The following is a 22,841-nucleotide window of genomic DNA, read 5'->3' on the forward strand; positions in this document are numbered from 1 at the left end:
AGTGAATGCTAAACTAGACTCTATATTAGACTGCTAGCTGCATTTATATATGAAGGTGGAGAAGTGGGCAAATCAATGGTTTTCATCAAAAGGTTTGCTGTGGATTTAAGAAGCAACCCTTTTCACCACCATGTTGTCAACAAACACAAACGAAAAGCAGATGAAACATTTCCAAGCCATGCCTGAAGTAGAAACAGACATCAACTGTGTAGTGTTCATTAGAATAGGATTATAAAGCAATTTACAATCACAGATACAAGGCAGCAAACAAAAACAAAACACACAAACAAAAAAGAACCTCTGCACTACAAATAAAAACTCTAGTGATTATACTGTAAGCTCTGTTAAAAGGAATCACATTAAGTTACCATAGGAACGACACTGTAAAAGGCTTGTAGAGGTAAGAAATGCATGAGACGTTAGCATTTAGTGACAGAGATGAAATGAAAACCCTTCTATTGGGAATGGGACACAGATGGATCTGTGTTAAGTGAATAAATACAATTAAATCATAAATAACTTCAAAGGAGCCAGTGGAGCAGAATCGAATACAGAGAGCAGTTAGCCAAGAGGACACAAAACCATAAAGAAGAAGGAAAGCAAACTAAAGAAAAGTTTCCAAACAAAGCAGGGGGGAATGGTTCTGCTAACTGAATATCTGATCCCTCTTACTAAAACTAACATTAGATAGATAGACGTTAGAGGGTAGATATATTCCTGTATTTAATTTCTAGGCGTTTAGACTATGAAGGACATGAATTTGCTTTCAGTTTACTTGCAAAAGCTGATCATAAGTATGCATCACAAGGCTTCATAAACAATGCAATGGTATTATGCTAATGTCATGTTTATCTTTTCCATGTATTGTGCCACACCAGATCTTCCTTTTTGAAATTACCAAAACCCACAAAAATTACAGGAATATTTAAAACAGATTTTTATCAGAGAGGGAGAGAGAGAGATGCTCAGAGCTGTGTATCAATTGAACATGGGCAAATAAAGTTAAATAAAACAGAAAAGAAATTCACAGAAGGAGCTGTGTTAAGTCTGCTGCAGAGAAATCAACGAAAAGTCGTGCGGTACCTTAAAGACTAACAAATTTACTGCAGCATAAGCTTTCATGGACTAAAGCCCATTTCATCATATGCAATAAAAGAAAGATAATTAAAAATGGTCATATTTCAAACTGTATGCTTCTACTCTCAGATAGGACTACATTTTTAAAAGGTTGGTTAAGAGTTCTCAGCCAAAGGGAATGAAGGCCTCAGAGAGTAAGAATGAAGGAAAGAAAATAAGGGATGATAGTGGAAGAGACCTCCAAGAGGAAATATAAGAGCCCCAATTAATTTTCCTTTATGTCTCCAATGGTTTGGATTTATGTTCCGGTTTGTTAAACAAATCCCGAAGGTTAGAAGGGTAATGCATAGAAGTGAGTTCATATGCATATCCCTTCCAAATTTATGACTTAAATAGCAAAACCTGTGTTTGGAACTTATGCTAGGATTAAATAGGTGTAAATCTGAGTCCAATGAAATTTGTAATGATTATTAATGAAAACGTCATAGATATGGATGTCAAAAAAATGGATGAATTACACATGTGAGTTAGTGTGCCCATTTGAAGAATGAGGAGAATAGCTGTGATTCACAGACAAGGATGAAATGCCAGGTTGCTCAGGGCAACTTCCTGGAACAGGTTTATTCACGTGGAAGAGGAGTGAATATCTACTGAACTCTAGAAATTATAAAACATCATGAGCCCCTGTTCCATAATATCAGTCATATAAATTTAATTCACAAAAATAAGTAAATCTATTAGAAACTAGTTGAATTAAATAAATTAGTTGATTTAGCAATATAGCACAAAGCTCTTCTAAATGCCGGCAGACGATGCCATATCCTGCATAATATGTTGCCATCAAATACAAAAATCAGCTTATTGGGGTCTTTTCCAGGCTTCAGAATTAAATTTGAGCCAGCCTTTCACATATCTGAAAAGCTTCACTTTCAGACTGTATATAAATACTAAAGGTAAAAGGTAAAGGACCCCTGGATGGTTAAGACCAGTCAAAGGCGACTATGGGGTTGCAACTCTCATCTCGCTTTCAGGCCAAGGGATCTGGCATTTGTCCACAGACAGCTTTCCGGGTCATGTGGCCAGCAGGACTAAACTGCTTCTGGAGCAACGGGACACCGTGACAAGTGCCAGAGCGCACGGAGTCCACCCCTTGTGTTTCTGTCCATCATTGCTCTAGGTAGGCCTCCTCAAAGCAGCTCAGAAAAGAGAAGGAAATCATTCAAAGGGCAAGTATTTGTGAATAAACCATTAGCTAATTATTCAATTTAAGTATCTGTTGCTGCACAGAACTAAGTATTGTCCTGCTGCCATGCTACAAACTGTAGAATCTGGATTGCTAGCATTGATCCAGAAGTGCCTATTTCTCCACTCACTTCCAAGAAAAAAAAGCTATATCAATAACACCATATCAACAAAAATGTGTACCAATGCACAAAATCCATCAATGTGTACCACGAAGATTCAGGAAATACTTCAGCTCCCTTATTCGATACCTGCCATCAATATTGCAAGTTTCCAGTGGAAAGTCTTTGTTCTGTATCTTGGTGAGATTACCTGCTATTCACAAAGAACTCTGTAGTTACAAACTGCTGCATTCATCACACGTCAATCATATGTAACTTATGTAAAATATTTAACCTTTTAACCTTCCATTATCCTCTTGCTGGTAGCTTAAGGACCTCCCAAGCCAGCTAGACCACAGATCATACAGAATTGTTACTGAGACCAGGCTAGCCGCCAACAGAAGTTAGGGATTTCGTCTCACCGGTCCCACACTTTGGGACACTCTTCCAGCAGAAAATCAACAGACACCCTTATTTTTTTATTTTCAGGTGTCTCTTGATAGGCCTGTGTTTACATTTTTTAATCAGCCAGTTATTGTGTTGATAATGATTTACTATTTTGACGGTATGTTATATTCTGTTGCATATACTACTGCACACTGCCAAGTTACATTGTATGAATTGTCAGTATATAAATACTTTTATAAATAAATAAAAACCAATGAGATTTATGGGATCTGCGACAGCCACGATGCTCTTGCTTAGGAACAGCTGCTTCTGTCTCGTTGCATATAGTCTGCTTACTAGGCCAAACCACCACAGGATCAGAAACAGAATGCAAAGCCGTGTAAATTGGCGTGGGGGACCTTTCTGGCTCCGCATGCCAGGTATGGACGTCAGGTAAGGAAGGTATCAGATCCCAGCCTCACAGGCCAAATTTGACAGCTGGGTGGGGCTGTCCACCAGTTAATCACCTGACAACACCATGACATCAGGTAACTTTTTAGTCCTGAAGTTAGGACTTCAAAGCAACAAGAGGCACTTACAAAAGAGCCTTTAAGCCACCTGAGACTTTGGTTTTAGAGCCAAAACCTGCAGGGGCACTGGTAGAGACAATGTACAACGGGTAATACCCTTTAAGCCTTATGATTGTGCATTGGCAGCTGCATCTGTAGATGTCCCAGGCCTGGTGTCATAAAGGGAAGGTGGGCATGCTTTGGGGGGATAGGCTTTGCAGGCCTCTGACAGGCCTGGCCCATAGTCTAGATGTTTCCCACCCCTAAAGTAAACATTTACTCATCAGGTCAGAAATGAAATATTATTAAGCTTTTCACTTTAGTTATTTACTGGAAATAATCTACATACTTTTAAAATTTAAACTTTTTTTGACAAGATATTTGTGTTTGGGCTGCCTTGCACATTTCTAAATTCTTACACTACGCATAATTCTGTTGCATTCATCATCTTAAATATTTCCTTTTACCAAAGCCACAAAAAAGCTGAAACGCAATAGTAGTGAAGTGTTTATTTATTTGTATTAGAAACTCCTCCCAAAACAGAGTAAATGCGCTTGGAATAAGAAAACACAAATAAATATTTTTTTGGTTCATTTCCTGCAGCAAAAAAAATTATGTGTTTACAGGCCAAAAAATTTTAGGTCATCCAGCAGTCTCCTATTGACTTATAATTCATAGACAGCAGTATAGAACTGTAGAACTGGAAGGGACTATGAGGGTCATCTAGCCCAGTGTTTCCCAACCACGGGCCATATGACCCCCTGGGGCCCCTAGGATGTTCCAAGGGCCCCCCAGGTGAAAATCACATAAATGGAGGTCACAGCATGAGGCTAGGGGGCCACAGGGGGAAGTGAGAAGTGAAGGGGGGAATCATTTTTTATATTTATATTTTTTGTATTTAAAAAATCTTGATTGGCTGGCTATCCGTTTGGCCAATCACAAGCAAATAAGAGAGTGGCCCACCAGGACCCAATTTTGTCACATATGTTGTCTTCTTTAGTGATCCTGGTTTGTTTCCGGTGGGAGAGGGCGATCACTGAGGCTCCCGTTTTGACCAGTGGAGCCTATGATCCAGAACCCCCAGGTCAGGTTAAGTGTGATGGTGGAGTGGCAATGGGTAGGGCAAGCGAAAGCTGCTTGTTACTGCTGCCGTTAGTGCTGGGCCCGGTGACAGCCTGGGCCTGACTCTGCAAGGTGCAGGGTTCAATCTACCCGTGCCTAGCCGATCAGGGCCTTCGGATGTTGCCAAGGGGCGCAGGGCCCATCGGCAGCATCGACCGGGCTCTGCAAGGCACAGGGTGAAATCCGCCCGAGGTCCTAGCCTAGTGGGGTCGTCTTGTGCTGCTGACTTGCATCTAGTAAATAACTAAGTAAATAACTCAGAAGATAGCTGCAATGAGTTCAGGGAGCTTTGCTCCCAGGTAAGGGTGTGTTGTGCTATAGCATTTTATCTAGGCAGCCAGGGCTTCTCCGGATTACAAGACATTTTTGCAGCAGGTCAGTGAGGACCACTTGCTTTTTAAACTTCTCCCATATATACAGAACTCGCTGTGTGCCTTTTGACCTGTATCTGTAGGTTTCCTCCTCTGTGTCAGATAACTGGAGTCAAATAAGTGTTGTGTACTTTTTATAATACATGGAAGATGGATCTCCCTCGGGAAGTTCTGGACTCTCCTTCCTTGGAGGTTTCTAAGCAGAGCTTGGACTGCCACCTGTCAGGGATGCTTTAACTGAGTTTCCTACATTGCAGGGGGTTGCACTAGGAACATGACCCTTGGTGTCCCTTCAAGTACTATGGTTCTGTTTTTCTGCTTCAACAATGTTTGATTATGGTCATATAATTTTATGTAATTGTATTTTGTATAAATTATAAAAATATTTTAAAACATGTGCTATTTAGAAACAAAACTTTTAAATAGCTACCTTTATTCCGTAGGTAGGATGGGGGGCATGGGCGTATCCAGGATTTTTGTTAGGGGGGCAGGCTTTAATTAGAGTGGCAGAACCGCAGATTTGTATTGATTTGTATTGGTTTTTTTCTTATTGGGGGGCAGCTCTGCCCCACCCACTTGGCTACATCCGGGGGCGGGGGCACAGGAAGAAAACAGGGTCAAAAGGGGCCGCAGTCAGAAAAAGGTTGGGAAACACTGATCTAGTCCAACCCACTCCAAGGCAGAATTATTTTGTCCGACAAGGAACTCTAACACACGATCCTGAGATTAAGTGTCTCAGGCTAATGACTGAGCTATGAAAGGTATGATAATCATGTCACCTAAGGGCAATACATTCTATCAACCTCAGCTGTACTCCATCTGGAGCGGGGAGATGTGACCAATGTAACTGACATGATCAATAGGCTTGATTTCTGTATATCCAAAATTAAGTACTGAGCAATCCTCCAGTGGGCGGGGGTACAGTAGGGATAACAGCCAAGGAAAAGCTGAAAGAGCAAAGCCTGCAATCAGATACATTATTATCTAGACTTAAGCACCACTTAACACAGTGGGACTTAATTTTGGTTAAACACTGCAAACAATTGTGCTGCAATGTAGACAATGTCTTCAGAAAAAGCTTGCCTTGATACACAAACTGCTATCCTGTTTCCAAGTTCCTTAAACTGTTCTTAATCCACCTCTGTGGAGGTTTTGGTTGGTTGGTTGGTTGCAAGTCACTTTGGGTTGCCTTAGGCAGGATAAAGCAACTAACAAATGTAATAAATAATAGTATAATGCTATTCAGTGTGGCTTTGCATTCCAGTGCAACATAAGCAGAGGGCTAGCATGAAAAATCAGTTCTGCCTGCATTTCTTTAGCCTTCGTTATTTTGTGCATCTGTATATTTTGAATGAATCTGGTAAAAATAATTTAAAAGTCCCTGTAAAAAAAAAGGTTTTATTTTAAAGAGAAACAAAGAAGCACTTACTGTGCTCCATCACAGACAGCGGACAACACTTCCAGTTTTAAGAACAGTGCATTCAGGTCAGCTAAGCACTTATCCAACAATTAATCATTTATTAAAAGAAGAGTTCCAAGAGATAAGGAGATTATCTGACATTAGACACAAAACAGTTGCACTTTTGAAGATGTTCCCTCAATCTCTCTCTCTTTTTCTTCCCCCATCCTTTTGTTCTTTGTGTGTGTGTGCTCCTTTAAAACCAAACACCACCACAATGTTTACAATTAATACAGACAATGCATGAAAAATCAACAAATGCATAGAAAAATGATAGTATTTCATAGGAAAGCCCCATCCCTCCAGCTCTCCTCAAACCCTTGCAAATTACTACAATAAAAAGCACTAAACCATTAGAAGACAAGGAATGAAGAGGTAAACATAAAGTGAGAGAATAGGAAGGAAAAAACAGTGAAAAGAAAATTATCCCGTCTAATACTCCTAGAACCTTGATGTCTGCTGTGCCTGGAATTCTTTAACACATCTTTCAAAATCCATCATTATATTCGAACATTTCCATTGATCCTTTGGCTCCAGTAGCCCTCATCATTCTCCTGAAATGAAACCTAAGGACTGTATACAAATTTGCATTTGCGTGTGTTCATCTCTTCTTATCCTTAATTCTCCTTGATGCATCCGGGTTCCTCCACCTTTTATTCTAGCCTATGTACACCTTCTGTTCTTTCCTGTTTTCTTGCATTAATCTGCATTTTTACCCATTTATCCTGTCCCCTCTTCAATAAGCTCCTGACCATTCTATACTCACACAACAGCCTTGAAAGGTAGGCGAGGCTGAAAGAGAGTAACAGACCAATGCTTCACAATTGCCTAGAGATTTAAACCTTGGTCTCTTTACACCAAACCTAGTCATCTATCTGAGGTGTACACAACTGTCAGGGAACTGGCATCGGAGCCAGAGGGAGAGGGAGGGCTCCAGAGGGGTTCCGGAGAGCCTCCCGGGAGGGAGAGAAGCAGCCCATCTTCTGGGGAAGGAATTCAGCGTAGCACCAGTGGAGAAGGGGGGCAGATGGGGGAATCAGCGAGGTGGCTCCATGACTCCTCGCCGGAGACCAGCAGGGAGAGCACGGGTCCTCCGCTGCCCACACCCTCCCTGCGCAGAAGGCTTCCGGGCAGGGAGAGTAGGCGGCGACTAGGCGTCAAAGAGCTTCTTTGCTGGAAGAAGTTCAAGAAACGCCCACTGACGGATTCTGCTAGCAATTGAAACAGCCACGGGTGAGTGGCTGTCCGGACAGAAAGGGTTCACCCAGGTAACCCAGCCAGGTGTGGCGTCGATTTATGCACGAGCAACCCCTAGAACCATTACAACAACTAAAACCATATTGATGGCCTATTTCATTTTTACTATCTCAAGGGGGCCATAGTACTATATTCACCTCAGGAAAATACATTTTTGTGTCAATTTTAAATCTGTGTTTTGTTTTTAATACATTTTGGGCAAACCACCTTTCCTCTTCTACAGCTTATGTAATGCAGATTTTTTCCCCTTCATTCTGGATCTGCACAGGTCTCCTCAAAGCAGTGCCCAGATGAGGGAAGCTATAGGGTCCTTCAAGGAATAGAACTGGAGAGCAGACCCCACGGACCTTGGTGAAAGAGCTGTTTTCCATTATTAAAAAGATCCAGTTGTTCAACGTAACTCCACCCAGTTTTGGCTAACGTCCCTCTTACGCCATCCCACATAATTCAGGAAAGTTCCTCCAATGTCCAGGGGAGACTTTGAGAGAGGAGGAGGAGGAGGAAGGTTGGATGGAAACGTCTTCTCCTATTCACATTTCTCAGGATCAAAGCCAAGAAAAGGAATTCTGGCAACAAGATGCCACCTGGATAGAAATGGCTAGTAAAAGGATGAGATGTAGCTGTTGCAGCCAAAATAGCATGGTTGTAACAAAAACAATATAGGAATTGATTTACTGGAAATGAGTTTTATTTCCATTTTGGTGTTGTATCATATAAAACCACATAATGACAGCAGCATATGCATTTTAATTATGAGTTATATATGATCCATGTAAAGGGACAACAAGCTGGCTTCATAGGCAGTTGAAGGGAAGGAGGAGGTCTCTGCAACATTCTGGGGGCTGGGGTACAGAGTTCCTGCTCACATGGACATGCAACATATTACACACCCATTAGCTAATAAAAGTTTTCATTCGTCAGGAAATTATTGCAGAGCAGTACAAAATGATGGTGTATTTTAAAATAATGCATGGACGTCCTATGGAATTAAGGGATGCGGTTACCACACCATAGAGTACAAATTTCCTACCTGTTGGTGGGATGATTCCCGGAGACATAAGACCAGGGACAGAATGCGGCATGATATGTGAATTCTCTGGAGAGGTGACACTTTGAGTCCGCTTAGGAGGCCGACCAGGTCTGGAACTGAAAGGGGGGGAACCAAACAAAAAAAAAACACAACTTTACAATTAAGCTGTTGTCTTACACATCATTTCAAAGTTGTTTCAATTGGTAACATGGACTGTAAATAAATTTGTTTCAAGGACGGTTGCTTTTGCAGTTAGATGTAATAGACTTCCATCACTAATTAGATTACATGCTGAATTCATTTTCCTCATTGAAGATCAGCCGCGCTTGATGCATAATTCATAGCCTGCACCTCGTTACCTGCTTCTTCATATTAATATCTATACACAGTTTGAATTGCCTCGTTTGCATATGCTAAAGTTCTGCATGCAGCCTTCAGCATGAAAATTATGCACTAACTTGTAATAATTATTACAGTCAGCCTGCTATTGATTTATGAGACTTTTAAAAACCAAATATGTGTAGTACTTGTAATGAATGATATTTTAAGGTTCTTCAGGAAATTAAAAGGCAATGGCTGCCTAAGGAAATGTTCTGCTTGTTTGATTTAATACTACAGTTAGCTGGGAGGTGGAATGAAAGAGTGATTCAGACCTATAGCACATTTTTCGATGATATGTTTTATTACTTCGCACTACTACCCTGATATCTAGATGATAAATGACAATACATATCTAATATGTGAAAAGGTCTTGCAATTTCTTTATTTTTTGTCACGTAAAAGATAAGTCAAGTTATCATTTAACCCTTATTCTATTTAAAAGCAAAAAAATCTTGCTTTAAATAAGGCACATTATTCAGAAAAGGCTTTGAATTGTTTGTAAGGCATCCTTGAAAAATTGCAGTCCTGGCACCTTACATCTGTTCTATGTGAATGGATTGTACACATTCCCTAACTCTGAAAGCCTTTAGATTTTGATTTACTAGAATATAATAATAAATACACAGATCCCACTATTTTGGGACCCCATTCAGAAGAAATGTTCACCACAGAAAAACGAAGGTGAGGTTACTTTCTGGTGCCTGTACAATAGACCCTTCACACAATAATACCAGATTGGAATTGCCAATCTCATGGAAACCTAAAAGCAAACAGCTATGTGAGAGGCTCCTACCTGAAGTCTACTGTGCTAAACTATGGACAATCCATAAGGAAGGACTAGGAGTGTTCCCTATGCCACAGGCAGGATGAGCAGCCTGCTCCTGTCATTGAATGGGATTTCACACAGTTAAAAGGCAACAAGGAGAAACATCAAAAGTGGATGTGAAAACCATAAGGTAAAGGGACCCCTGACCATTAGGTCCAGCCGTGGCCGACTCTGGGGTTGCAGCACTCATCTCGCTTTATTGACCGAGGGAGCCAGAGTACAGCTTCCAGGTCACGTGGCCAGCATGACTAAGCCGCTTCGGGCGAACCAGAGCAGTGCACAGAAACGCCGTTTACCTTCCCGCCAGAGCAGTACCTATTTATCTACTTGCACCTTGACGTGCTTTCAAACTGCTAGTTTGGCAGGAGCAGGGACCGAGCAACGGGAGCTCACCCCGCCGCAGGGATCTGAACCGCCGACCTTCTGATTGGCAAGCCCTAGGCTCTAGGGTTTAACCCACAGCGCCACCCGAGTCCCGTGAAAACCATACTTGAACGTTAAAGTACAAAGGATCTGTATGCATAGCAGGGTTGTTCTTTCTACGTGAATTTACGGAGCAGTACCCAAGTATGTTAAAAAAATACCTTCTGAGGCACTTTTGAAGAGTAGGGTAGTATGGTCAGCAAGTTGGAAGAAGGGTTTTAATGGGGGTTCTTCAGATTAAAGTCCCTATTATGGGACAAGGAAATTTTAAAGAAGCTTTTTTGCTGCCTACAAGCTCTTTTGATTAAAAAGGGAATCCCAACAGTTAAACAACAACAGCTGCTGTTATATAAAAAAAATTCCATTGAACTCAAAATTCTGCTGTTGAATTTGTTTATTTAAATTATTTATTTATTTAAACTTATTTTTATTACACCGAACATTTATCTTACATCACTTCAGTATTTATTATTTATTATACAGTCAAATTTACCTTAATATTGCCAGCCTTTTCAACTGCACACCGTTTTTTTCATTATACCATACTCATCAAAAAATTCCACTGCTTCTTAAATACCTGTTTTAGTTCTCTTATTCTACTTGTTACACCCGCTAACTCTGCATATTCTAACATCTTAAGCTGCCAATCCTCCTTGCTGGGAACCTATGCACTTTCCATTTTTGGGCCAGCAAGATCTGAGCCACTGTTATTGCATATATTTTTCTGACTCCTGGGAATCTCTGTCTGGCTAATTCCTAACAAAAATGGGGGGTTTTGTTTTTTTGTTTTGGAAATGTTTTAAACACTTTTTTCATCTCATTATATATCATTTCCCAATTTTCTTTTACAATTTTGCATGCCCACCACACATGAAAAAAGGTTTCTTCTACTTCTTTACATTTCCAACACAAATCCAATTCCGCATTATACATTTGAGCCAATCTACTCGGAGCTGAATACCATCTATGGATCATTTTCATAAAGCTCCACTGTTGAATTTAATATGAGACCCTACACCTTACGTTTCTAGGCCTTGTTTTTGCAAAGAAGAATTACACACACACACACCCCACAGGTAATAGTGGTTTGTTAAGTCAGCTCCAAATATCAATTATGTTTATATGATAGGCATCATTTTCACTGTGGCACTTTTCTGCATGGAAGAAGTAAAGGTTAGAGGGCTGGACTTGGATGTGGGAAGCTAAATTTCAAATTCCCATTCAGCTATTCAGTGTTACCACCTCACAGGTAAGATAGAAATAACCTCACATCCTCCAACCTGTAATTCTGGCAGAGTAAGAATGTGATAGATAAATAAATACATACCATGCAGGCACACACACATAAACACATACAGGACACACTAAATTCTAATTTGTTGACTGTGGATGAAATATTACCTCATCCATCTAGTTCTACTTCTTACGAGACTTTTTTTAGGGTTGACTTCAAAGCAGCAAATAATTAGAATGTACACACTGCAGAGTATTCCAAAAGATGGTAATACCAGAAACGTCTTATTTATGTCCATTTCTAGATGTAAGACATATGTAACACAATGCCTGCCTTCACTGTGAGCATTAGATCATCTTTGTGTTTTCAGAAACCTACTTTTTAAAAAACTACAATCCATCCCTAATAAACGAATAACGATCAAAGTACGGGGCATTTCCTTGGAGTTTAATGACTCAAGACCTTGGGCCATTAACCTTAACTGGTCATTAATTCCCAAGTTAATGACCTGAATTGAGGTCATTATTAATATAAAGCCACAAGATTTTTGTTTGGTTGGACGTGGGGTGGGGGGTTCTTCTCTCACACACACAAAAACCACCCTTATTTTCTAAACTTTCTGGGGCGGGGAGCACATGAGAATCAATTTGTTTTTTGCTGTACTTCAAGCACTGTGCTAAATATACTCACTGTTCTTGGGCATGTTCTGTATCACCACAATGAAAATAAATGTACTGCGTTGGATCCGCATACACAATGCACTTTCTTATCCAAGAACAGCTCCTTTGCATCCTGTTTTAGAGCCTTCCATGAGCAAAACTAAATCATATATGACTGAGAAAAATCAATCACACAACAAGCTACTATAAACCAGGTAGTTCGCACTCCAGGCTATGATTAGCATTACTGAAACTCCAGCAAAAGCAGCCAGGTTACAACTTGGCACCCAAAACCCCCACTTTTAAGGGGTTCCATAACCAGGACACTACAGGGCTAAAGATCCTCTCCTTCATCCTCATCTATCATACAGCTCTCAAAGGGGGCTCCTCAAAACCAGATCTTAACTCTTGGGCAAGACAATATGGTAAAAAGAATACTCCCTCTTGGCCCTAAGGTGTTTGGGCTTTGCAAGTCATTACCAAGACTTTGAAATCAGACCAAAGTATATTGGCAGCCAGTCCAGTTCCTCTAGGACCGCTATAAAATGGTTCCTATTAGATGTATTATTTGTATGCCTTGCATTCCGCACTAGCTGCAAATTAATAATGATAATAATGATAATAATGATGATAATAATAATAATAATAATAATACCCCGCCTATCTATACCCAGCCACTCTGGGCGGCTTCCAGCAGAATATTAAAATACAATAATTCATCAAATATTAAAAGCTTCCCTAAACAGGGCTGCCTTCAGATGTCTTCTAAAAGTCAGATACTTGTTTATTTCCTTGACATCTAATGGGAGGGCATTCCACAGGGTGGGCGCCACTACTGCGAGGGCTCTCTGCCTAGTTCCCTGTAGCCTCACTTATTGCAGTGAGGGAACTGCAAGAAGGCCCTCGGAGCTGGACCTCAGTGTCCAGGCTGAACGATGGGGGTGGAGACGCTCCTTCAAATATACTGGGCTGAGGCCATTTAGGGCTTTAAAGGTCAGCACCAACACTTTGAATTGTGCCTGGAAAAGTACTGTGAGCCAAAGTAGGTCTTTCAGGGCCGGTGTTATGTTTTGTGCCTTCTTCAAGGGCAGCCCCACACAGAGTGCCCTGAGGTAATCCAAGCATGAAATACTGTGGCCAAGCTTTCCTTATCCAAGAACAGTCATAGCTTAGGAGCCAAAAAGAACTTCAAAATCAACAGGAGCCACTGATTGGCCTCCAGTAAGAAAGATAGATCTAGAGTAGTCCCAGACTACACTCATTGAGAGGAAATGCAACCCTGTCTCTGGTAGATTGCCTATCAAATTTCCAGAGAGTGGAATCATCAAGACTCTTGTTGGGAATAAGTCTGCTGGCTTTTATCCAGCCCATTACAGGTCCCAACAACAGTCCAGCACCTGCACAACCTCACCTGAAACACATAACAAAGACAAATAGAGTTGAGTGTCATCAGTGTACTGAAAGCACTCAATTTCAAAACCAATGATGTTCTAACCCAATGTTCTAATCGGGTATCAGAGACAAGATGGAACGCTACAGCCTTTACCGAACAACAATTATGGGGCAGAGCAGAAGTATTCCAAAACTATATTCTGCAACTCGCCTTGCGGATATGAGAAAAACTACCACAACCTTGCACCCAACTCTCATCATGCAGAGGTTGTCCAGTAAGATACCATGGGGTTGATGACATCAATAGCTACTGAGAAACCCAGAAAAACTAACATGGTCCTATTGTCCCTATCTGTCTACTGGAACAGTTCTGCTTTCAGAGCAACCAAGGCTGTTTTGGTCTAAAATCCTGAGCTGAATGTACACTGGAATGAGTTTACATAATGCATTTCCTCCAAGAACATTGGAAGATGACTGGTCACCACACTTTATACAGGAAGGTGATATTAGTGACTGGATGGTAGTTCTCATACATTACCAAGTTCAGGGACATCCTCTTCAGGAAGGGCCACACTACTACCTCTCTCAGAGCAGCAGACATCATCCCCTGGACCCACCCAAAACACACACACTCACTCTCTCTCTCTCTCTCTCTCTCTATATATATATATATATATATATACACAGTGGTACCTCAGGTTACATACGCTTCAGGTTACAGACTCCGCTAACCCAGAAATAGTGCTTCAGGTTAAGAACTTTGCTTCAGGTTGAGAACAGAAATCATGCTCCAGCAGGAGGCCCCATTAGCTAAAGTGGTGCTTCAGGTTAAGAACAGTTTCAGGTTAAGTACGGACCTCCGGAACGAATTAAGTACTTAACCCGAGGTACCACTGTATAATGGCCCAGAAAGATGAATATAACTTGACACACAAGATATTACCATCTGTGGAACTTTTCAAAATATATAGGAATCACTGAAACACCCACACTTCAACAAAGTAGTAATAATAACAACAATTGATGGCATTTTGCATAAGCTATCTAGTCAGAGAGAATAAATATATTATATTCCCTAATATCCTCAAGTTGTTAACATATACTATATCTTCATGTATTTCGAATTTACTGTAAGGTCTGGGGTGGGTTGGTTGGTTGGTTATTTGTTCCTGGGAGAAGAAACACTGCACCCAAGAGTTTTCGCAAGTCACTACTAAGATAACCAGTTATTTATGTCAACAGAGGCACAAATACCATATTTTTAGATAACACAGTTCACAAGCAGGACACTCTTGTTCTTCTTTTTTAAAAAAGAAATGTTTCATTTATATGACCTTCACATTTTTTCCCATATTACATCATTAAACAAAAGCAGTTGCTGTTCAGTGACCTGGCTTGTATTTGACTTTCTGCTGACAATACTGGCAAAAAAAAACCCCCCAAAGCTTGGGGGGTTTCCCTGATCTTCCCCCATTAACTGGGAAAATTGGGCTGGAGGTTTGACCTGTTTTACTTATATTAGCAATATGAAAAACACTTTATTTCATGAAGATCTACAATCATCACATGGGCTGCGTGTGTATGTTCAGAATGTATTCAATGTGCAGTGATATTTAAAGTATGGGATGGACTGGGACACACAGTGGGTCACTGTTCTCTTGCTCCTTGTCCCAGCAGAACTTGGAAAACCAGGTCCTGCTCAGAAATGCATTCCTTCGGCTGTATACTGGTTGGACATGCCTGATTTAGAGGGTAAAGCTATGGCAAGATCCACTGGGATGAGCAGCTTTAGGATGCTGCAGATCAATGGCTCAGCCAGCTGATTCCCATCTCAGCTGTGCAAGTAGATAAACGACAAGTGCAAGTAGATAAATAGGTACTGCTCCAACGGGAAGGTAAACAGCATTTCCGTGCGCTGCTCTGGTTCGCCAGAAGCGGCTTAGTCATGCTGGCCACATGACCCGGAAAAACTGTCTGCAGACAAACGTCGGCTCCCTCGGCCAGTAAAATGAGATGAGTGCCAGAGTCGTTCGCGAGTGGACCTAACTGTCAGGGGTCCCTTTACCTTTACCTTTTTTACCATAGATTTGTAGTTCCTAATAAAGAGGTCACATTTTTTAAAAAATTAATGCTTTGATTTTAAGAGATTAATTGTGCCTTCAGTAAACACAACATTTTCAAAACATAAAATTTTGATTTCTGTGGTTCCTATGAAAGTTTTTTTTTTTACTGACCTAGTAATAGTTTAAATACTAACAGTTTAGTAGATCAAATTAAATGAATATAAACATTTTGCTTAATGACATCAGCAGTCAACACAGAACATCTGTGTTTTACTTTAACAGTGATCAGAGAATATTCTTTTGTTTACACTAAAGATAATCACAAGGTTTATATTTCTGTGTTCAATGGGGAGGGGGGTGGAATAAAAGACCAGATTACCTCCAAAGTCCAAAAAAGCAATATGTTTCAAATGCAGAAATTTTGTTTTGTTTTGTTCTGTAACCATGGCTAAACAATAGAAATGAACTTTCCCTGAACTTTTGTCCTTTAATGGCCTGGGTCCATGCTGACCCTCCACTGCAAGCTGGAACTTGATACTATCAACCCCACTGCTGCTGCTAAAGTAATCAGATTCAACAGAATTATACACACCCCATTGTAATACTAATTTCAGGATCTCATAAAACCTGCGCAAAGGAAAGCTTTTCTTGCTATCTACCCTCTATTGTTCAAAAACAGCATGAATACACCCCAACACTATGTGGCTGTACTAATATGTTTTAGTAATTATAGCACGGTTAACAATATATAACCGGAGACAAGATTTCCTCCCCACCCACACAAACCCAAAAGGCTATTGGATGAATCACTACCAACCAAATGGTTTCAGCAAGACCAGGATCACATGTGCTTGCGTGCGAATAAGGCATGTAATTAAATTATCAAGTCTTCCTTCTGAACTCTTGAAAGAGCCAGGTATAGTAATTTTACCCCCTACATTAATCTTAATATACAGCAGTGGCTTCTTTCAGAAAGTCCGTAGTGCACTGAAAGGCCATTTTAATGGCCCCAAAAAAAATTGTTTTAAATAAACTATTCCTTCTTAGCTTTCCACCTTAAGATAGAGGTCGAGACTTAAAACTCTGAAGCTCTGGCAATGATGTACAAACTGGGCTCACTTCCTGCCTGCCCCTACAGATGAGACTTGTGCTTTGCCATATGGAGAGAGATTGGCTCCTGGACAATACAGGTATGCAGCTGGCAGCTGATATGTTGCAATTCCTTCCATTGCAATGCTTCCTACCTCTTCAGGCTGGAAGCAAGGAGCCAGAACAGAGGCAGAGTCAATATGAGACTGGGCTGCATGGGAGACTGGAAACAGGGACAGTCTGGGTTGCTTCATTTACATGAGTGAGAAAAGTAATTAATGGAGTTCTGATTTGTTTTTAAGAACAACGAAAAAACATCAAACCTAGTTTCACAATAATTTAAGAAATTGCCAGTGTAGGTGTTTTTATATCACACTTAAGAAACTTTAAAGTGTAACACCAAACATAACTGCTAGAAGCATGTAGTTAAAAAATAATCCACTGGATAGTCATTTTAGATATGAGAACACTATACCCAACTTTAGTTGCCTGCAGCCATGAGTGCAATATCTGGGGGTGTACATCAAATGATTTTTATTTTATTTATTACATTTATATTCTGCTCTTCCTCCCAAACTAACCCAGGGTGGCTAACAACAAGTAATAAAAACTTAAAACTTCTTTAAAACATCTTGGAAACAATGCCAATTCAGATGAACAGTGGGAAAGAGCTCAACAAGGCTTGTTCAAAGAAAAAGGTATTTAGCAGGCGGTGAGAAGGCAACTTGAGAGTCCCATGAACTCTTGAGAGTCCCATGGACTGCAAGAACAACAAACCAATCCATTATTAAGGAAATCAGCCCTGAGTGCTCACTGGAAGGACAGATCGTGAAGCTGAGGCTCCAATACTTTGGCCACCTCATGAGAAGAGAAGACTCCCTGGAAAAGACCCTGATGTTGGGAAAGATGGAGGGCACAAGGAGAAGGGGACGACAGAGGACGAGATGGTTGAATAGTGTCTTCGAAGCTACAAACATGAGTCTGACCAAACTGCGGGAGGCAGTGGAAGACAGAAGTGCCTGGCATGCTCTGGTCCATGGGGTCACGAAGAGTTGGACACGACTAAACGACTAAACAACAACAACAACAACAAGAGAAGGCAACAGGGAAAGGATGCCTGCAGTCATATCCAGAAGGCCAGGATTAGCCCTGCAATGTTAATAAGTGATCCACATTCAGATCCACATCTAAGTCTTCTAAATAAAAGGTCTATCCTTTTTCCGAAGCTGATGTTTGAGCCCATGATTTCCTTCCTGATTAGTCCTTGTACACATGCAGGGGAAGATTTCTTTTGCCTCAGTGGATGAAAATTTACATTCAATTATATTAGGATTTGTTTTGTTTGTTTTTTTGGTGTGTTTTTTTGCCAATTTATCCAGTTGGAAGCTCTTCAGTCCACTTGGATATTTAGACTTCCTAAAAAAACATGGGTGTGTCATGTACCAACTTGGCTGGCTTGGTGCCAAGCCAAAATTCTATGTAATTTATAAATATGTTTAATGACATCTTTCTCAAAACTGGTCCATGGGGTGGTCTCATCTCCTTCCTTTGCCCTCTGTTCCATTCACAATTACAGTGGACCCTCGGGTAACGTAACTTTCAGGCTGCGAACTCATCAAACCTGGAAGTGGGTTTGCTGCTCACGCATGCGCAGAAGCGGTCCTCCAATTATAGAATTTTCGGGATACAGCAGGGGCTCCGGAACGGATCGCGTTCGTAACTGGAGGTACCACTGTACATTTGCACAATGCCACCAAGGAAGAAAGGAAGGAAGGAAAGTTCACTTCAAAAGAAAGTCACTCATTGAGAATAGTCAGTAGTAAGAGTAGTAAGCTGCCCTTTGTGACCTTGCTCAGTCAGTTCTTATCATATAGATACAGTGATAAAGTAGCATCGGTAGTGCAGTGATAGAGGTATTTTGATAGAACCTATTTTGCCTCTCCTGGGTAAATATGCAGATTGGAATAAAACTACCATTCAGATTTTGCACTTCTCTGAATGTTGCTGAACAGTTCTTAGCACAAAAAATATACCCAAATGCCTTTAGAAATGTGTGCATGTGTACATTTAGAAATGTGTACTGTGTTTGTTTTCTAAAAAAAAAGTAATTTACAGGTCAACGCAAATGGAATGGACTTATCGATACACGTGAAACTGACATGAATCAGAAACAGATTGGTCCACCTTCCCCAGGCAGAGGTATGTGGTTGTTGAATTCAACTCCCATTTTGCCCGGCAGCAGAGCGTGGTGGGGTGGGGAATGCTATAAGGACAATAAGGAAGAGATGCTTGCTGCTGTTCCATCCCAAAGAGCCAGATTACATGTTTAACATGAACAGCTGCCCCTGAGTTGTGTACTGTTTGCATTCAAACATTTTAGGATGTTCCATCATCTCATGGGAAACATGCATCCTATTAAATGTATGGGAAATGTTGGAAGCAGATTTGCGCTAATGGGTCCATGCAAAAAAGTTTACTGAATTCTTTCGGCAAGATCCGTTTTATGCCTTATTATCGCTTGATCACTAATGAGAAAGGCAATAAATTACCAGCCAAATGCAAGAGAGTTCAGCTATGAGGAGCCTGGGAAGATTGGCTTCATAACTGTGCAAACCAGTGAGAAATCTGGTTTTTGGGGGGGTTGGCCCTGAACAGGTCCCAGTCCAGAAAACTGTCCGAAGCTGCTGCAACCCACAAATTGAAACAATGAGTAAATATGGGGTAAAATAAACTCAGTTCTAGTTCTTGGGCCACCTCTAGAAATTCAGCCCAGCTCTAGGTGGCAGTAGCTAAAAGAAAGAAATAAACATGAAAAGTCATCTGTTGTTGTTGTTGTTTAGTCGTTTAGTCGTGTCCGACTCTTCGTGACCCCATGGACCAGAGAACGCCAGGCACCTCTGTCCTCCACTGCCTCCCGCAGTTTGCTCAAACTCATGCTGGTAACCTCGAAAACACTATCCAACCATCTCGTCCTCTGCCGTCCCCTTCTCCTTGTGCCCTCCATCTTTCCCAACATCAGGGTCTTCTCCAGGGAGTCTTCTCTTCTCATGAGGTGGCCAAAGTACTGGAGCCTCAGCTTCACAATCTGTCCTTCCAGTGAGCACTCAGGGTTGATTTCCTTCAGTATGGAGAGGTTTGATCTTCTTGCAGTCCATGGGACTCTCAAGAGTCTCCTCCAGCACCATAATTCAAAAGCATCAATTCTTCGGCGATCAGCCTTCTTTATGATCCAGCTCTCACTTCCATACATCACTACTGGGAAAACCATAGCTTTAACTATACGAACCTTTGTTGGCAAGGTGATGTCTCTACTTCTCAAGATGCTGTCTAGGCCTGTCATTGCCCTTCTCCCAAGAAGCAGGCGTCTTTTAATTTCGTGGCTGCTGTCACCATCTGCAGTGATCATTGAGCCCAAGAAAGTAAAATCTCTCACTACCTCCATTTCTTCCCCTTCTATTTGCCAGGAGGTGATGGGACCAGTGGCCATGATCTTCGTTTTTTTGATGTTGAGCTTCAGGCCATATTTTGCGCTCTCCTCTTTCACCCTCATTAAAAGGTTCTTTAATTCCTCCTCACTTTCTGCCATCAAGGTTGTGTCATCTGCATATCTGAGGTTGTTGATATTTCTTCCGGCAATCTTAATTCCGGCTAGGGATTCATCCAGCCCAGCCTTTCGCATGATGAATTCTGCATATAAGTTAAATAAGCAGGGAGACAAAATACAGCCTTGTCGTACTCCTTTCCCAATTTTGAACCAATCAGTTGTTCCATATCCAGTTCTAACTGTAGCTTCTTGTCCCACATAGAGATTTCTCAGGAGACAGATGAGGTGATCTGGCACTCCCATTTCTTTAAGAACTTGCCATAGTTTGCCGTGGTCGACACAGTCAAAAGCTTTTGCATAGTCAATGAAGCAGAAGTAGATGTCTTTCTGGAACTCTCTAGCTTTCTCCATAATCCAGCGCATGTTTGCAATTTGGTCTCTGGTTCCTCTGCCTCTTCTAAATCCAGTTTGCACTTCTGGGAGTTCTCGGTCCACATACTGCTTGAGCCTTCCTTGTAGAATTTTAAGCATAACCTTGCTAGCGTGTGAAATGAGTGCAATTGTGCGGTAGTTGGAGCATTCTTTGGCACTGCCCTTCTTTGGGATTGGGATGTAGACTGATCTTCTCCAATCCTCTGGCCACTGCTGAGTTTTCCAAACTTGCTGGCATATTGAGTGTAGCACCTTAACAGCATCATCTTTTAAAATTTTAAATAGTTCAGCTGGAATGCCATCACTTCCACTGGCCTTGTTATTTGCAGTGCTTTCTAAGGCCCATTTGACTTCACTTTCCAGGATGTCTGGCTCAAGGTCAGCAACCACACTACCTGGGGTATACGAGACATCCATTTCTTTCTGGTATAATTCCTCTGTGTATTCTTGCCACCTCTTCTTGATGTCTTCTGCTTCTGTTAGGTCCTTTCCACTTTTGTCCTTTATTGTGGAAATCTTTGTACGAAATGTTCCTTTCATATCTCCAATTTTCTTGAACAGATCTCTGGTTCTTCCCATTCTATTGCTTTCCTCTATTTCTTTGCATTGCTCGTTTAAGAAGGTCTTCTTGTCTCTCCTTGCTATTCTTTGGAAATCTGCATTCAATTTCCTGTATCTTCCACCATCTCCCTCGCATTTTGCTTGCCTTCTCTCCCCCGCTATTTGTAAGGCCTCATTGGACAGCCACTTTGCTTTCTTGCATTTCCTTTTCATTGGGATGGTTTTCGTTGCTGCCTCCTGTATAATGTTACGAGCCTCCATCCATAGTTCTTCAGGCATTCTGTCCACCAAATCTAAATCCTTAAACCTGTTCCTCACTTCCACTGTGTATTCATAAGGGATTTGACTTAGATTGTATCTTACCGGCCCAGTGGTTTTTCCTACTTTCTTCAGTTTAAGCTTGAATTTTGCTATAAGAAGCTGATGATCTGAGCCACAGTCAGCTCCAGGTCTTGTTTTTGCTGACTGTATAGAGCTTCTCCATCTTTGGCTGCAGAGAATATAATCAATCTGATTTCGATGCTGCCCATCTGGTGATGTCCATGTGTAGAGTCGTCTCTTGTGTTGCTGGAAAAGCGTGTTTGTGATGACCAGCTTGTTCTCTTGACAGAACTCTATTAGCCTTTGCCCTGCTTCGTTTTGATCTCCAAGGCCAAACTTGCCAGTTGTTCCTTTTATCTCTTGACTCCCTACTTTAGCATTCCAATCCCCTATAATGAGAAGAACATCCTTCTTTGGTGTCACTTCTATAAGGTCTTGTAAGTCTTCATAGAATTGGTCAATTTCAGTTTCTTCAGCACAAGTAGTTGGTGCATAAACTTGGATTACTGTGATGTTAAAAGGTCTGCCTTGGATTCGTATCGAGATCATTCTATCATTTTTGAGATTGCATCCCAGTACAGCTTTCACCACTCTTTTGTTGACTATGAGGGCCACTCCATTTCTTTTATGGGTTTCTTGCCCACAGTAGTAGATATGATGGTCATCCGAACTGAATTCACCCATTCCCGTCCATTTTAGTTCACTGATGCCCAGGATGTCAATATTTATTCTTGCCATCTCATTTTTGACCACCTCCAACTTACCCAGGTTCATGGTTCTTACATTCCAGGTTCCTATGCAATATTTTTCTTTACAGCATTGGACTTTCCTTTTGCTTCCAGGCATATCCGCAACTGAGCGTCCTTTCGGCTTTGGCCCAGCCGCTTCATCAGCTCTGGATCTACTTGTACTTGCCCTCCGCTCTTCCCCAGTAGCATGTTGGACGCCTTCCGACCTGAGGGGCTCATCTTCCAGCGTCATATCTTTTATATGCCTGTTGTCTTTGTCCATGGAGTTTTCTTGGCAGGGATACTGGAGTGGCTTGCCGGTTCCTCCTCCAGGTGGATCACGTTTGGTCAAAACTCTCCACTATGACCTGTTCATCTTGGGTGCCCTGCTCGGCATAGTTCATAGCTTCTCTGAGTTCTTCAAGCCCCTTCGCCACGGCAAGGCAGTGATCCATGAAGGGGGAAAAGTCATCTACTCTAAGTAAATATTTAAAGAATCGGCTGCTATTTAGACAAAAAGGAAGGAAATAGTTCTGGAATCAGTAAGCAGATTCTGAACAATTTCACTACTGT

General features: G+C 41.3%; 1 protein-coding gene and 1 long non-coding RNA gene across 12 annotated transcripts in view; one reads left to right on the plus strand and one right to left on the minus strand.

Annotated features, from left to right (window-relative positions):
- Window positions 1-22,841, minus strand: part of DACH1 (dachshund family transcription factor 1) — a 352,878-nt gene that overhangs the window by 192,144 nt on the left and 137,893 nt on the right. For all 11 annotated transcript variants that reach the window (XM_083737813.1, XM_083737810.1, XM_083737811.1 and 8 more), the window contains exon 2: window positions 8,616-8,731. In XM_083737813.1, the coding sequence (XP_083593939.1) occupies window positions 8,616-8,731 (116 nt within the window). The remainder of the gene's footprint in view (window positions 1-8,615; window positions 8,732-22,841) is intronic.
- Window positions 3,229-8,595, plus strand: LOC310844120. Its single transcript, XR_014563956.1, has 3 exons — window positions 3,229-3,486; window positions 4,377-4,465; window positions 7,854-8,595. It is a non-coding gene; the product is annotated as an uncharacterized lncRNA (long non-coding RNA).

This window comes from Podarcis gaigeae (assembly GCF_964106915.1).
Source record: "Podarcis gaigeae genome assembly, chromosome: 4".
Classification (NCBI taxonomy): domain Eukaryota; kingdom Metazoa; phylum Chordata; class Lepidosauria; order Squamata; family Lacertidae; genus Podarcis; species Podarcis gaigeae.